This window comes from Medicago sativa, chromosome 7 (assembly GCF_051527215.1).
Source record: "Medicago sativa cultivar Bolivia chromosome 7, Bolivia_mono, whole genome shotgun sequence".
NCBI lineage: Eukaryota > Viridiplantae > Streptophyta > Magnoliopsida > Fabales > Fabaceae > Medicago > Medicago sativa.
In genome coordinates this window covers 98,188,362-98,204,289 of record NC_140755.1, presented here as the reverse complement: position 1 = coordinate 98,204,289, position 15,928 = coordinate 98,188,362, and the positions used below count along the sequence as shown (strand labels likewise).

Genomic DNA, 15,928 nt, shown 5'->3' with positions numbered 1-15,928 from the left:
ATAAAACTATTAAATGAATTGTGACATTTTAATTATAAATAAGAACTTTTTAGTCCAAAACATACAAATAATATTTTATATATTTTAATTATTACTTAAAACTTGTGTCAAAAGCTAAAACATCGTTAAAAAAACAAAGGGAGTAATATCTCATATTATATGTCATTTTAGTAAAGAAAATTGTCCTAAATTATAGGATATCATTTCTGAGCCTGATGAAATAATTTCCTACTTCTGTTGCACTGTACTCGGTCCAGTGACCCAGTTTTGCTATTCTCACAATTTTACTCTTGCTTCATCAATCAAACCCTAAATCCAACAACAATCGAAGAAGAAGAAGAAGATGATGATAAACAAGTTCAAAAATGCAATGCTGCTTCCATGTCAGAATCTCCAATTTCAATTACAATCTCGCGGCATAGCAAAAGTACGTTTAAAATGGGTTAAAAATCGAAGCATAGATCACATAATCGACAAAGAAACCGATTTAAAAGCCGCTTCACTTCTCAAAGACGCTATCAAACGTTCCTCCACCTCTTTCCTCACCGCCAAAACCTTCTCCGATTGGCAAAAACTTCTCGGCTTAACCGTCCCCGTTCTCCGTTTCATCCGCAGGTATCCTACTCTCTTCCATGAATTCCCTCACCCTCGTTGGAATTCTCTTCCTTGTTTCCGTTTAACCGATACAGCGCAGTTGTTAGATTCTCAAGAACAAACCATTTACGCAGTTCACGAAAATGACACTGTTGAAAGATTATCGAAGGTACTTATGATGATGAAATCCAGGACTGTTCCGATTCAGTCTCTTTATCCTCTTAAATTTGATTTAGGTTTACCTGATTCATTTGAGAAAACCCTAATTCCTAAATATCCTGATAAATTCCAGTTTGTTAAGGCCAGTAATGGTGTTTCTGCAATTCGCCTTGTGGGTTGGTGTGATGAATTTGCGGTTTCTGCTTTGCAGAAGAGTAATGAGTGTGAGAGTGAGAGTGCCAGTGATCAGTATAGAGATTTTAAGAGAGGGAAAACTGCGTTGGTTTTTCCCATGAGGTTTCCTAGAGGTTATGGTGGGCAGAAAAAGGTTAGGTTTTGGATGGATGAGTTTCAGAAATTGCCTTATATTTCACCCTATGCTGATAGTTCTAAGATTGATCCTAAAAGTGATTTGATGGAGAAGCGCGTTGTTGGGGTTTTGCATGAGTTTTTGAGTTTGTGTTTGCATAAGAAAACCAAGAGGAATTACTTGAGAAGTTTGAGGGAGGAGTTGAATCTTCCTCATAAGTTTACTAGGATTTTTACTAGATATCCTGGGATATTTTATCTTTCGTTGAAGTGTAAAACAACTACGGTTACTCTTAGAGAAGGGTATGCAAGGGGGAAATTGGTGGATCCGCATCCGCTTGCCCGCCACAGAGATAAGTTTTACCATGTGATGAGGACGGGGCTTCTTTATCGTGGTGATGGATCCTTGAAACTTGGGGAAGATGCTTCTTTGATGCTTGATTCTGTGGAGAACGATGAAATGGGAGATGGAGATTCGGAGGAAGAGGTTGAAACAAGCGATGAATTCTGTGAGGGTGAAGTTTCAGATTCGGATGATGGTGAATGATGTTTTGTTTTCAATAAGACGAAATTGTACTTTGTATTCATATTGAGACAAGCAATATGGTGATTACTTTGAAGAAATTATTTGCTCTCCACTTACCTGGTTAGTTTCTAGCTCCATTCCAAACTTGCAAGTAATTTTTTCATTTGATGGCTGTTATTAAGGATCAAATTGTAACAATTATGTATTGGATATGTTATTTCATTTGTCTTGCTAGGAACCGTGAAACATTCTTATAGTTTTCATTTTATACTTTATTTTTTAGTATTATACTGCTATAGGATATGGTGCATTTGGGTGTGCTTCTTCTAATTATTATTATGGACATTAAAAAATTGAGGTCTGAAATCATTGATCAAATTACTGAAAGTACAGTGTGGAGTGAAAATCTCACTCTTTTCTAAAATTATAAATAGATAGGAAAATTTTGAGTATAGATTAGGGAAAGCTTGATAATGATTTGCAAGTGTTTGTGAGCTTTATGTTATTGATAAATAATTGAATGTGGGTTTTGACAATTTTTTTTACTCTGATGTCTGTTGTGCAATGTTGCAATGTTATACCAATTGTCCAATACACATATGTTGAACTTGAATGATTGACTACACTGTTACTATGAACTATGAAGTAATTAGTTTGTTTTCAGCAAATATTCACAGTAGTCTCACCAACTAGGGATATCAATCTTCTTTAAAGTGAGAGTAAATATTAATGTTACTGTTGATCCTGTTTTTCTTGATGCTATCAATCAGGAAAATATCGCAGAGCTTGAACTCTTTGCCTCAGGTTGGTGAATAGCCCCTAACGTATTGTTTTGATTTTCTTTATTTTCAGTTCAGAATTGAGAATTAAAGAAATAGTAAATTGAAAGTTGCCCTGTTTTTAATGCTTTGTGAATTTGAATAGTAATTTCAGTCAACAAAGTTTGAATAGTAGCTAAGAATGGGAATACAGGAATTGTGATTATACGAGTAATTAATGGTTAATTGATAATAGCGAGCTACCCCTCAGTTCCATAATATATGACTTATTTCAAACCAATTGAAAAAATGAATAATGTTATGTTGATGTAATTACATTGTTGACTATTTCTTACTGCAATGTATATCAAATCGACAATTACGACGTTGAATATCTACTGCGTGTGTATTTATAAGTATGATATATATTGGAGGTTGTACCACAATAGAATTGAAGATCATTGAGAGATCTGTAATCGTTCATGACTGGACGTTATGAAGTTGTTTGATCTATATGGTCGTGATCAAGTCAGTGTGTGAAGATTTTTGTTGTTGTTGTATGTTACTGTGTTATGGTTTCAAAGGGTTTTTTGTTGGCTGCTAATTGACCTGCCTTCATTTGTATAGTGTTGGGACCAACTTTTTTGTGTGATACAAAGTGGGCACCAGTGGGTCCAACATAATCTTGTACTTACGACATGTAAGCAAGCATCTGGTTGTGGGAGGGGAATAGGTGAGCTGGTGGAGTATCAAACCTAACAGCATCATTGGCCCCACAGATGCGGATCAAGTACTGTCGTCTGTTTATTTCTGGGTGCTGGTGTTTTTTTGCAATTGTATTCTCTTTATACTCTTGGGTACTTGTACATGGTCCAATAATAGGAATAATTCATTACACTTACCTTCAATTTTTTTTATTACTGTTTTGAGGGTTATAGGCTAATTTTTGTAAATATTCAAAGTTTTGAGGGTCAGCGTAGTGTTAGGAATAAGAAGGAAACTGATTGTAATAAAGCAAACCTCTATGGATTTTAGCTTTCTGTTATAAAGGCATAGTCTGTCTAAGGTTAGGATGTTTTGAATTTGTTATTTTTATGTTCTCTTAGATAATGATTTACGTCTATAATCCTTATGATCGCCTTATTTTTATGTTTTCTTGGTCTCTCTGATTATGACTTATTTTTAGTGAATACATTACAAGTCTCTTCGGTAGAAAAACAAATTGTACATGTATACTAACGAAGAAAAGAAAGATGAAATGCTGAACCTATAATCAGTGTACAACGGAATTGATAGTTTGTTACTCCCTTAAAATGTGTGTATCATACATGCACATCTTCAATCACTTGTAAGCCTAGTTTCAATTTCAAATAATTTCTAGCACATAGAAGATTTGCAACTGTGATAGACGTTAGCTCCTAACTTATGAAGAAAGGTTGTATGCGACTCTTGAATCAAATATAAACCAGTTTAAATTAGCATTTAACACATGGTTTTTGCAGCTGAGATAAGTTTTAGTCTATAATAACTTATGATAACAAAAGCCCTTGTTAATTTATAGGTGTTTTGGATCAGTTAAATGAGATAGAGTATTAAAAACAAAAAAAAAAACTTGAGGTGTTTGTAAAGTTATTTCAAAACATTTATTTTCTGCACGTGTTTAAAAAATTATCCAAACAAACCCATAGTTTTATATATATATATATATATATATATATATATATATATATATATATATATATATATATATATATATATATATATATGATCATGTCATTTGAGTCAATAACTAGTCTTTGAAGATCAGGACTGTTGATGAAAAGTGGGAACCAAAATAGCCTGCAAAAATCTCTGAATTTTTATGGTTTTGTATTGTTATTTTTGCAGCTTGGTTTATGCAGGATTGTAGGTTGTTTTGCTCTATTTGATTTAGCTCCCTTTCGCCACCCCTTGTTTGATTATATGTCTAATTCCTTTGCATTTTTGCTATGTACCTTGTTTGACAAAATGATAGGTTGACGAGTTCTGGATTTGCTGTTTGGTGTACAACATATTGTCTCTACATCATTGAAGATCTTGACTTAATTTTTTCCTTTTTCTTCCTTCTTCATTCACTTGTCTATTAGGCGCTGAGCCATTGCTTGCTTGAGAAGATCATGTTGTGTGGCGTGACCGCGTGAACACTAGAAGTTGGACTTCGCAGAAAAGACATGGTGGAGGATACTTAAGCTAGAGGAATCTGTGATGAAGGAGTTTTGCCACGAGTTAAAAAAACCAAGTCATAGTACCTAAAGCCTCGAAAGGGAGATATAAAACATGATTTGAAAAAGTAATTGACATGGAAAACGCACAAAATATCCGCATTTTACTAGGTGTAATATTATGAGGTTGTTAATAGAACTTTACATCACCAATGAATTTTATGTGATAGCCATCTGGTTTTCATCAATTCTATGTTCCTTGATTACTTCTTACATAATTATCATTCTAGGACATTCCTGTTCCGGGTTAGTTTTTCAAAAGTCTTGTTTACGAAGATTATTTTTGATGCATACCTACTTCTTTTAATACTTTAACCAATGTCCTAAAGAGTAAAGACACTCATTAGCATTCTCCTTATTAGAAGGGATAAAAGCTTCAGCAACCTCGATTCATTTATGAAGCCTTCCAATGATTTTTTATTTTTTTTTGAAAGGGTGAAGCCTTCCAATGATCTTAATTACCTTTCGGAAAAAAATGATCTTTAATTTTCGTGCATTACATGCGCACATTACCGATCCCAGAACCGGTAATCTTGTATATACACACATAAAATTAAATAATGCAGCAACTATTTCTGAATACTCTTATTTCCCATTTCAAGATGAAAAATGCTGCATCACAAATTGGTTAAGAACTCCCTCATTCTATATCTTTTCAACTTCAGTTTGGATTCACCAAGCATTTCAGTTCCACTGTGAGTTATAACTCTTTCTTTACTACGATCATTTTCTGAATTGAGTATGAGCTCATTTGCCTTCAACAAGATGCCCCTCTTATCACTTGACTTGGTGTAGACTAACCCATCAGTTTATGAAGAGTACATTTTAGTGCTGGCCTTGCCTCCTTTTCTGCTGACAATTTCCTAGATTGAGACATATTTGAGGAAATTCCAGGGAAAATCCAGTTTATTCATTTGTCTCAATTGAAGTTGTGATGGTACTAAAATATCTTGAAGCAACAATGTTCACCTTAAATGTTGAGCTAGGACTGACGTTTGTGTTAACATATTCACAACCATTCAAGGGATGAAATGGTTGTGTAAGAAAAATAGGATCTACTTCTAAGGAGAAGCTTTGAAAGAGAGAAAACCCATAGTCATCATAATATAAGATGGGTTTTGCAGGTGAATAATCGTAATAGTTGACATGAGGTTTTGATGGTAGATTGCTGCCACTGATAACCTCGCTTTGATGGTGAAGCTCACCAGATGAAAATGGAACTAAATGACTTTTATTCTTCGGTGATGTAGAGTTCCACCTTTTATAAATGAGAAATCCGTTTAAGCATTTATGACAAGTGACAAAAGGAGCTCCACCTGCTACTGGCTTGTGATGTCGCATTGCCAAGTTCGGTTTCTCCTTTAAGCATTTACTTACTGTAGTATCCCTATGTGTCTGAAAATCAGAATTTGATTCACAAAAGCATTGTGGACTTGAAGAGCAACAATCTTGCGCTCGATTGGACCTGTATGCATCTTCATTTTGGAAACGAACACGTAGTAACGAGTGACGAATATGCTGAGATATTCGAACAACAATGGTAACAAGAATGATCAACATTCAACACGGTGTGCACAACTTGTTGCATTAGCTTAATAGGTATCCGCGAGTATTTATGTTGGTGCAACATGTTCCATGATTACATCTTCCATTACCCCTAGAGTGATCAAGAGAATGAGAAAACCTTCCCTCATGAAGGTCTGGGCTATGGTATTGGTGCGCAGAACTATGGTTTCCCTTTTAAGATACACCAGTGGTTCGTCTTCCATTTATCTCTTCACTCATATAGGAGTCTTCTTGTGTCGATCCTGCAACTTATTAGCCATTCTCAAAAGTTTCATCTTCTCCTGGTCAGTGTCCTCAGGAGTCACGTGAAAGAAAGCTTGAGTTCTCATCATGCATTCCATTTTTTGGCCTGCAACTTTCATTGTGTGATTGATAACCACTTCGATGAAAATACATTCTCGATGCAAAATCGTGATCTCTCCATGATTTGTATTGTCCAACATTTCGTTTTGATTCTTTCTGCTCTCTTTCATGATATGATTCTTTTCATGTGTCATATGTGATTGATGCTGTTTTTCAAGATCGCCATATAAGTAGCTATTAGCAAGGCCTTTACCGTAAAGGTATCAGCAACGGTATCAGCGTCTTCAAAGAATAATAAATCAATTGAGAGGAACGGAACTGTCAAGATTGTATGTTTTTGACAGGTTAAACTTTCCCACTTCTAGTGTTTATTTTTTTTCTTCCTTTTTACAAATCAATTTAGTCATTACAGTGGGATTTCCCCCCTCATTATAGTCTGGTTCAAGTGTAAAATTTGTATACTCATTAGATTTGTTTTGACGAAAGCATAATTTATTCCCTAAATCAGTTGAAGACAAACTCTTTGGTTGATCCCAACTCCTACATACACATTTTTTTATTAATGTGATACAAGAGCATTTTCCTAAACATGATAGAGTAACTTTACGTATTTACTTTTCAAGTGATTTGTGGACTTGTGCCCCATCCTAGTGCTTCATCACCCCAAAAATTCAATCATAGGCAAATTAGATTAATGTTTAAGACAGCAATACACTCATGTTATATATTTCTTTGGAGTTTTTGTAACTTGCGAATTAGATTAATGATTAAGACGACGAAACATTCAATTTTATATAATTCCTGACCATTTTTGTAACTTGTACTGTATATAACATTAATGATTCAGACGACATGTAATTGCTCATGGTCTTCAGGTTCAGGTGGCTGCGTCAACATACCATCAATTTCACCAAGCCACTGTTGCTCGTTTGTTCTCTTTTGAACTGACAATGCATGTATTCGTGGGAAGAATGCTCTTGGGAATACCTGCGATTCTAATTGTGAAATTCTGCAGTGAGACTCTTGCAAAATGGACAATTCCCATCATCCCGTGCAATAAAATCAACCATCCTATAGCCCGCATTGCTTTTCCAGTAGGTTTAACATAATCCACCAAAGACATTCTTCAATCTTCACGCACTAGACGAAATAAGCAACACACAAGTAGCCTTCCTATACATGTCTTTATTCCTATCTCAATTTTTCTTCATGCGAGGATATTTCAGATTCAACTAGGGTAAAAACGAAACATTATCATGATGGAAAAATAAAAACAAACACTAATCGAGAGAGCAATCCGAATTATATTGTCAAGTTTGGATGTGTGTATCATACCCAATGAAGTTAATGTACAAACATATAATTTATTTACCTTTGGTTTTTGATAAGCTCTTTTCACAAAAGGTAATTCAATTCCAATCATGGTCGAAAACTTAATGTGGCAGCTCTTCAGGTTGTGATTTATTTAACATCATCTCAACAAGACATGGAATCTAATTTTAAATTGTTTTACATGATAGATGTCACGCCAAATTAGATTTTAACGCATTTATGAAACATGGCTGATTGCAGTTTAAAAGACTCAAATTCCATACCGCCGCATAAGAATGTAAGTTAGTGGGTTCAAAGGATCGAAAAGTCCAGAACTCAAGCATCATACATTTAGTAACTGAACGTGAGTCAAACAACAAAAAATAAAGGATAGAATACAGCGAAAAATTATGAATAACTTTAGCTAAGCGCTAATAATTAAATTAAACACACTTATCATGCAACTTTTACTAAAAAATTGAGATAACATATCAATATCCACGAGTTAAAAAATTCAGTCACAGTACCTAAAGCCTTGAAAGGGAGATATAAAACATGATTTGAAAAAAACATACAAAAAAATATCCACATTTTGCTGGAATAGTACTTCCTTGTAGTCATAATCTTGACAACTTCTCCAGAAAGGGTGTCCAGCAATTTCTTGAGTGCAACAGATCGGTGGAATATTGTTTGCCTATTATACATCAATGCGGCCTCTGGACAACCACAATATCAATTGATATAAATGCCTACAGCAATCTCACCAAAGAGGATCCACAACTACCTGAAATTAGACTGGAAGTAGAGTAACCACGATATACCAGTATGACATCCAGCAGCAGCTGCTTTACAGGAAGTAATCAGGCGTTCTTCGGGTGACATCAGGTTCTCCTCTCCTTGGAGCAGGTTCAAACTGCAAGCAATTCAAATTTGTGTACAGACAATCCAAGGGATGGAACTAAAACATATTTTTACCAAACAATGTGGGCAAATTGTGTTGAATAACAGAGAAACAGACCTGGATAAATGTGTGGCCCTTGCAATCATCAACCTCCAATATGGAAGCCATGTTCCCACATCGGTAACAGTAGTTAGGAGCACTAAAAATAGTAACCACCTTTTGTTCCTGTTTCAACAAAACAATGCACATGGTTAAAACTTTACCCCTGTAATTCTAAAGAGCAAATGAAAGAAATTATCATTCCATGAGAAGGACAATTACATGAGCCCAGTTAAATCCATCCATAACAAGCTGGTGAGCTCTAGCAATCAATTTAAGGCTGTTTGTGTGATTGAATTGTTCAGATATATCCTGAAAAAATGCAAATTGGAATTGAAATTAAAACTAAAACAATAATAGATTTCTAGTGCTTCAAAAAAAAACTCAGTCATGTACAGAGTTGAGATTAAAGCAATGATTTTACCTGACCAAAGGTATATCCAGCACCACGAGGAGAAATCCCCCAACCACATCTGTCGTCTGGGTCAGACCACAGTAGATCACACATAGGCCCTTCATGAGGAACCTCTTGAACACGATCAAAGTTCCTTATGTTATCAAGGGTCTCAATTGAAGGTGACAGTCCACCATGCAAACAAAATATTTCTGATTCAACCTGGAAGGGGCATTATGAGGTTTGGTTGCTGTTGTTGTTGATCAAAATTTTGTAACAAAACTTAACAATTTCTGATTTATTTGTCATGTCAAACTGAGGAAAGTTGCTCAATCAATCTAACATCATAAAGCATGATCAAGACAATTATTTTCAATAGAACTAGTCACAACAGACACTCCCATTTTGGAAACTACAAAGACTCTGATGATGGATTTGTCAGAAAATCTTCATATCTTGAATTTTTTTTATTAATATTGAACAGAAAGAAATTGAGGCTAGTTTATCATTCGTAAAATATGTACAGATAAGATAAGTCATAAGACATGATGTAAGGAGTAACATTAGCATTCTTCAGGTATTAACTTCTTGAGGAAAAGAACAAGTGAGTAAAAAAGATGGAAGCCACATGTAAGAGAAATGTACACAGTTCTTTGAACAGCAAAAACAAAAGGTAAATGTTTATAATTTCAATTAATATTAGGAACAGAGAACACAATTATTCCAAAAAATTCCTCAAATTTCCAAATTTTTAATTTTCATTATAACTTACATGAACTACCAAAACACTACAAAATCTCGAACAAAAATACATAAATAGAGAGGGCATAAAGAACTAACCAATGCAGTCAATGGGAAAAAATCAAAGAGGTCTGTAAAGATTTTCCAGACATTAGCACTCCCATATCTGCAAATAAAGATTAAAAAACACAAACAAGATCATGAATGTGAAAAAATAATAGAGCAAGAAACTAGACGGTTTAAGCGCAAGAAACTAAACCTATAAGGTAACATCTATATGATCATCTGAATTCTGAACTCATAAAGCTGAGCCTAGCAAAGGATGTAATCCTTCCCTCAAAAGCAAAACTTTCTTATATTGGCTATTTTGAACATTACTTTTGAAAAGATAATTTATTTTAATTTCATATTGCATCATGAAGTGAGCATTTTGTCTAAGTGTTTGTCCACAGTAAGTGCTAGGTCAAATCAAATATCTTTATTTGGTTCTCTCATTTTCAAAATAAATAGTATTCCATATTCTTTATTCTTAGGGGCAATAATAGGACAGGTTTTTATATTTTTTACCATGATGTTTTATACCATACGACTTCCTTGACATCATCACTAATACGGCATATCTTTCACTATATAATAAAAAGAACTCAAACCAACAAACAAATCAAAAGGCTACATAACCACCAAATCATCAGCACAATTCAGAAGTTCATCCCAGAACTCCAGTTCAGTACCATAAAATATTAAGAAACGAGGGAACAAATATCACAAGTTAAAATTCAATACGAGCATATTGCAATGGAAAATAAAAAGGATTTCCCTATAATTCACATTTAAAAAGAAGTTTTATGACGCCAATAACACTACTAACAAATATGTACATTTGTATTCAGCAAAACGGATTTCATTTGGAAAAATTATGACATTATATGCCTACAAATAGTTCTCTAGAAAGAAGTATCTCATGTTTTGTTCTGTTGGACCTCCAAAGGAAGGTGCGAAACTCACTTTCTTAGGCATTCGTCGTAAAACCCATATACTTGAGTAATCTGCATAAAAGAAAAATGATAAAAAAACAACTCAGCAAATAATAAAAACCAATACAAGTCTTCAAATTAAAGCTGGCAATATTTAGCAATAACAATATAAAACAGAACTAAAAAGCATCCATGAATGGCTAAATTTTAAATCATTCAAGACTAAACACTTACTATATAAGTTTAGAAATAAATGCCATAAAGGAACTCAGGAGACATGAAGCAAAATAAAAATTTGAGTGAAGAGTAAAAACAAGAACCTGACGGCTTTCATGGTTTCCTCTAAGAATAGTAATTCGCTGAGGATATCTCACTTTCAGTGCCACGAGGAGCTGGATAGAATAACTAATTAGTACATCTGATAATATAAGACATGTAATCAAAGGAAAATTTAGAAACAAAATGTATTAACAAAAATAAATATCAATGCAGGTTCACCATCAGTCAAAATCCCGCCTCAAAAGAAAGAATACTTAGAGAAATAAGGTCAACCCTATGGATGAATCTTATAAATGGAAAATAATTTACTGTACCGGTGATTGATATTTAGTGAATACTTGAATTTTTCCAAACCTCAAATCATGATATATAAAATTAAAACATAGCCTTAAAATAGCTCAGATATTTGACTACAATATATCCATTGCAGGTTTAAGATTTTATCAAAATATGAGCTGTTCATAACCACCACCCATGGTCCACCTCAATGGCCAAAATTGAATGGACTACCGTTATCTGTTACTCACAAGTCAAAAAGTTTATGCTGACAACCTTGAAAATATGATTGTAAGATAATGTAAATATCTAAACGATCTCAATGCACATGTTATCCATATTTCATCTTTGTCGACCTTCTAAATCTTAACACATTAAAAAGACAACTGGACATTCTAAAACTATTCCCTCACTTATGTGCCTGTGTTAAAATAATTTGAAGGCAGTATCTGCCATTTGGTAAGGTTCCATTTTCAGTTTAATCCCCCGAGCAAAAGACAAATTAAATGAAACTCAAAGTCACAGTTGACCCGAACTTCATCAACTACCAATTGAAAACAATTTCCCACCTAATATTTGGTCTCCCTGTCACATGAATACCATAAAAAATGCACCTCCAAAGAGGTCTTATGCAGAGAGAGTAAAGAACATATTTTCTGAAAAAACTGTTGGAAAGTGAAAGAAAGAAAAAAATAAAACAAGTTTCTCATGGTTGAACTTACTGTTACAGTCTCAACTGAATAATAACCTCGGTCCACGTAATCACCCATAAACAAGTAGTTTGTATCTGGACACTGTAAACAAAACACACATTCAATATCTAAATAGTTAGCAAATATATCATCCAGAAACTTGCAAAAAAATTGCCTTATCATGTTATGTTACATTTTGCAAAATTGAAGACAGAATCTTGGGGTCATAGTGAAGTCAGTTATGTAATTTGTGCATTACTCCTCTATACCTCCGATGCACTTTAAGCCTCGAGCTTTTTCTTTGGCAGGTCTCAGTTGATTAGTTAGTTAGTTAGTTCATACATTCCCCAACTGAAACAGAAGATTGATTACAAAAATAATTTCAAAGTCAGAAATTATACCTTCCCTCCAATTCGAAATAATTCAGCAAGATCATGAAACTGGCCATGAATATCGCCACAGATTGTCACAGGACTTTTCACAGGCTGTAGTACAGGAGATGCCAAAAAAAAAAAGAATTAATGTTTTCTTCATCTAAGATGAGAAAATGGCAAATAAAAGGGGCATTGAAATGCTGTAATGAAATTGGTAAAACTGCTATTCTGCACTAGGCCGCAAGCAAATTAAGCATTTCAAGAAAGAAAGATCGAAGGAATTACTTATTTCTTCCACAAAATAGGCCTTAAAAGCAAAGATAAAGCTCAAAACTGACTAATTACTGATTTAATAAAGGAATATTTTTCATGCAATGCAAGCAGGCAGTGATGTAAGTGATATGAAGATATCCGGAAACAGAAAAAAAAAAACCTAATTGAAAAATAAGGAAGGAAGAAAGGCTCTACCTGGACATTACTTTCATCCATTAAAATCTCCTTAGCCTTCTCACATAATTCTTTAACCTACAATTAGAAAACAAGATCATTAGTTAAATTTTATGTACTATTTGTTTTCCCCAGGGTGATAATACCACAAGGAGTAAATGAAATATAGACCCCTAATAAGAAACAAATACAAAAATAAACAACATAAAATGATATTTCTAAATAAATACTGAAAGGTAAAAACATTCACCAAGATACATCACTCAGATAACAATGACACCCAGATATTGTTCCCATCTCAATAAATTGAAAATAAAGGAATTTCACTACTAGAGCTTTTGCATGAAAAAATAAACAAAGCAAAACTAGATGAAACCACTAAAAAAATCATAAAGAATATATTAAGACCAACACACTTCCATTTTAATCTGATCAATCTTCAATCACATCCAATTAACCAGAATTAAGCTTCAACTCACAAGCCATAGAAAGCCAACATTCTGTAGGTAACCCAATCACCATAATTATTTTTTTGGTGGAAACCCAATCACCAAATTGCTACATTCAACAAGGAATTGCCGAAATTGTTACATAAATCGAAATTAATAAAAACTACATCTTTAGATTCCAAACGTCGAAATGTGTCACAAACCATCATAGCATAACAACGAGAAAACCCCCTTGTAAAAAAACCCAATAATAAATAAATAAACAACATACAAGATAGCAAAAAATGAAATTTCATCAATTTAGAGCGAAATTGAATGTAATAAACAAAAAATATGGCATCTCAGTCTCTGAATCGTAAAATCAAGCACAGTTTGTAATTGAATGTGAAAATGGGGGAAAAGGTAAAAAGTAGAAGAAATGAAGAGAAATTGGGCGTAATTGATTGGGAATGATGTAGATCGAAAGAAATGGAAGGGAAACCTGTTGTTCGGAAAGTGGTTTGCACTGCATGAGCTGAGAGATCTGCTCGTTGAGATCGTGAGTGACATCGGCTATCATTGAATTCGCACCCATTGTATTGTGAATGAATGAATCTGAAGAAAAATATTCAAATCAAAGGAACCCTAGCTAGCTAGGAGAAGAAGAAGAAGAAGATGATGATTTTCTCGCTCTCAGTGAAGAAGAGGAGAAGAGAAAGAAAGAGGAGGTGCAAAATGGAGATGGCGCGTGATTTAACAAGCAAAGCACGGTCCCCGATAATCGCTTTTTTCTTTTCTCACTTTCTTTATTTCTTTTCTTTCAAATTAAATCCTTTACTTACTTTTTTTTGAGAGAAAATCCTTTACTTACTTAAAAAAAGGCATAATTCTAAATTCAATTAATATTTATTTTTATTTTTGATAGAATGATAATAGGTAGGTTATTCTTTTGATATATAAAAAAAAAAAAAAGGGCAAATTTAGCGCAGATATGATGGGTCGTAAGATGATAACTTAACTTCCTTCTAGCAATATAAATTTAGTGCTTCTTCATCATATTGTTGCTAGAAGGAAGTTAAGTTATCATCTTACGAATGTGTCGATTTTCTACAAGTTAAGCCACTCTTCGTTGGTTGATTATGATTTATGAATTATTACAGTCAAACGTTTAACTCAAGCGGAAAATACCTCCAAAGATCCAATTTTAATTGATAAACTATTTGAATTCAACTATTTAATTTGCGATTGATTTTTTGAATGATTGGTTCCGTGGTAAATTTGATTAAGTTGGAGCAACTACATCTTAAACTTTTAATAAAATCAAAGTACCACCATAAGTTCATCAACTTTATCATAGTTTTAAGGCTTAATCATGCAAATGGTAGTTCACTTGAATTTTAGTCTTCGTAATTTCAAATCATTTATATTTGATACCGTAATTTCTAATCACTTTTATTTTGGTCTCGGTCCATTTTTTTTTAAGTGTCACGTTTTTGCCAACGTGTCAATGCTGGCTAAATTGTAGGGGTAACACTTTGTTGGCATTGGGGTGTTAATGTCATGTGACATTGACCAACCACAATGTCACAAGTGTGCAAATGACAAAAAAACCATGACTTTTTTCTCTCTCACTAACAAACATTTTTTGTTAGTATCATAATGTAATAAATCCCCACCCACTTTAGGAAGTCAGTTGATGCAACCATATTTTCATATTTGACTATCTCTTGAGAAGTTGGAAACTAAAGGACATCTTTGCCAATCGATTTTGGTTCATGAACATCCAGTCCTGGTGTATCAGTAGTATCTACAGGAACATTCACTGCTGCTTGACCAGTTGCGATTGTTTTATCAAGGATAACAATTTCTTGATTGAGGATTACTTTAGTATTGGCTGGGGGTTACCAGAAGCGATGACCCTAGATTTTAGTGTTGATGACTCGTGTAATTTTGCACTTCATGGATCAGATAAATCATGTAAATGATTGAAATGCCTTTCTTTTCCCAATTGAAGGTATAACCATGAGCAACACCTTGCTCAATGAACACGGTTGAGTTTTGGGTTTCTTAGATTTGAATATGTACACTATTCGAAAATCTTACTCAAATTTGTGTTCCTCCTTCTCTTTTTGATCGCATGTCTTGTCTTATCATTTCATGTTTCTTTTGTTAACCCAATTCAATTGTCAACAAGCATGGAAGATCATTTGTAACATTTAAGGAATGTTTCCTCTGTGTCAATGTGATTTACCGATGGTGATTTATATTGCTAACACAGTTGAGAAATGAGAACCAGGGATGGAGATGAACTTTTCTATTGAGTATGTCATATTTGTGGTTAACTATATGCAAAAAAGAGTAACATATAATATGTTTATTTCGAACGATGAACTTGTTGTTCGTACAAGACATACGATCAATGCTTCTACTATTTCAATTGAGCAGAAAAAAAAAGACAAACTGAAAATGTAGTGGGGTCTAATTCAATCACCAAGTGCAATTTGCACTGGTATTATGCAAGAGATTTAGGTTAAAA

General features: G+C 33.9%; 2 protein-coding genes and 1 pseudogene across 7 annotated transcripts; 1 reads left to right on the top strand and 2 right to left on the bottom strand.

Annotated features, from left to right (window-relative positions):
- The first annotated feature begins 230 nt into the window (after window positions 1-230).
- Window positions 231-4,795, top strand: LOC146910954 (Ubiquitin carboxyl-terminal hydrolase family protein). 5 transcript variants are annotated; one of them, XM_085726492.1, is made up of 3 exons: window positions 231-1,708; window positions 2,359-2,392; window positions 4,361-4,795. In XM_085726492.1, the coding sequence occupies exon 1, from the start codon at window positions 344-346 to the stop codon at window positions 1,607-1,609; it is 1,266 nt and encodes a 421-aa protein (XP_085582618.1). In that variant the 5' UTR covers window positions 231-343; the 3' UTR covers window positions 1,610-1,708; window positions 2,359-2,392; window positions 4,361-4,795. The 5 variants fall into 5 exon arrangements, with proteins under 5 accessions (XP_085582618.1, XP_085582617.1, XP_085582619.1 ...); XM_085726491.1 differs by lacking the exon at window positions 4,361-4,795 and adding an exon at window positions 2,974-3,470; XM_085726493.1 differs by lacking the exon at window positions 2,359-2,392 and having other exon boundaries at window positions 4,473-4,795.
- Window positions 4,796-5,235: 440 nt separating this feature from the next.
- On the bottom strand, window positions 5,236-7,599 carry LOC146910953 (uncharacterized; annotated as a pseudogene).
- A 596-nt stretch (window positions 7,600-8,195) lies between these two features.
- PP2A-4 (protein phosphatase 2A-4) lies at window positions 8,196-14,171 on the bottom strand. 2 transcript variants are annotated; one of them, XM_085726496.1, is made up of 12 exons: window positions 13,895-14,171; window positions 12,986-13,042; window positions 12,545-12,628; window positions 12,174-12,245; window positions 11,217-11,288; window positions 10,928-10,968; window positions 10,022-10,088; window positions 9,212-9,403; window positions 9,010-9,099; window positions 8,806-8,913; window positions 8,609-8,700; window positions 8,196-8,503 (listed from the first exon to the last, which is right to left on the bottom strand). In XM_085726496.1, the coding sequence occupies exons 1-11, from the start codon at window positions 13,985-13,987 to the stop codon at window positions 8,635-8,637; spliced, it is 942 nt and encodes a 313-aa protein (XP_085582622.1). In that variant the 5' UTR covers window positions 13,988-14,171; the 3' UTR covers window positions 8,196-8,503; window positions 8,609-8,634. The 2 variants fall into 2 exon arrangements, with proteins under 2 accessions (XP_085582622.1, XP_085582621.1); XM_085726495.1 differs by having other exon boundaries at window positions 8,196-8,700.
- Window positions 14,172-15,928: the final 1,757 nt, after the last annotated feature.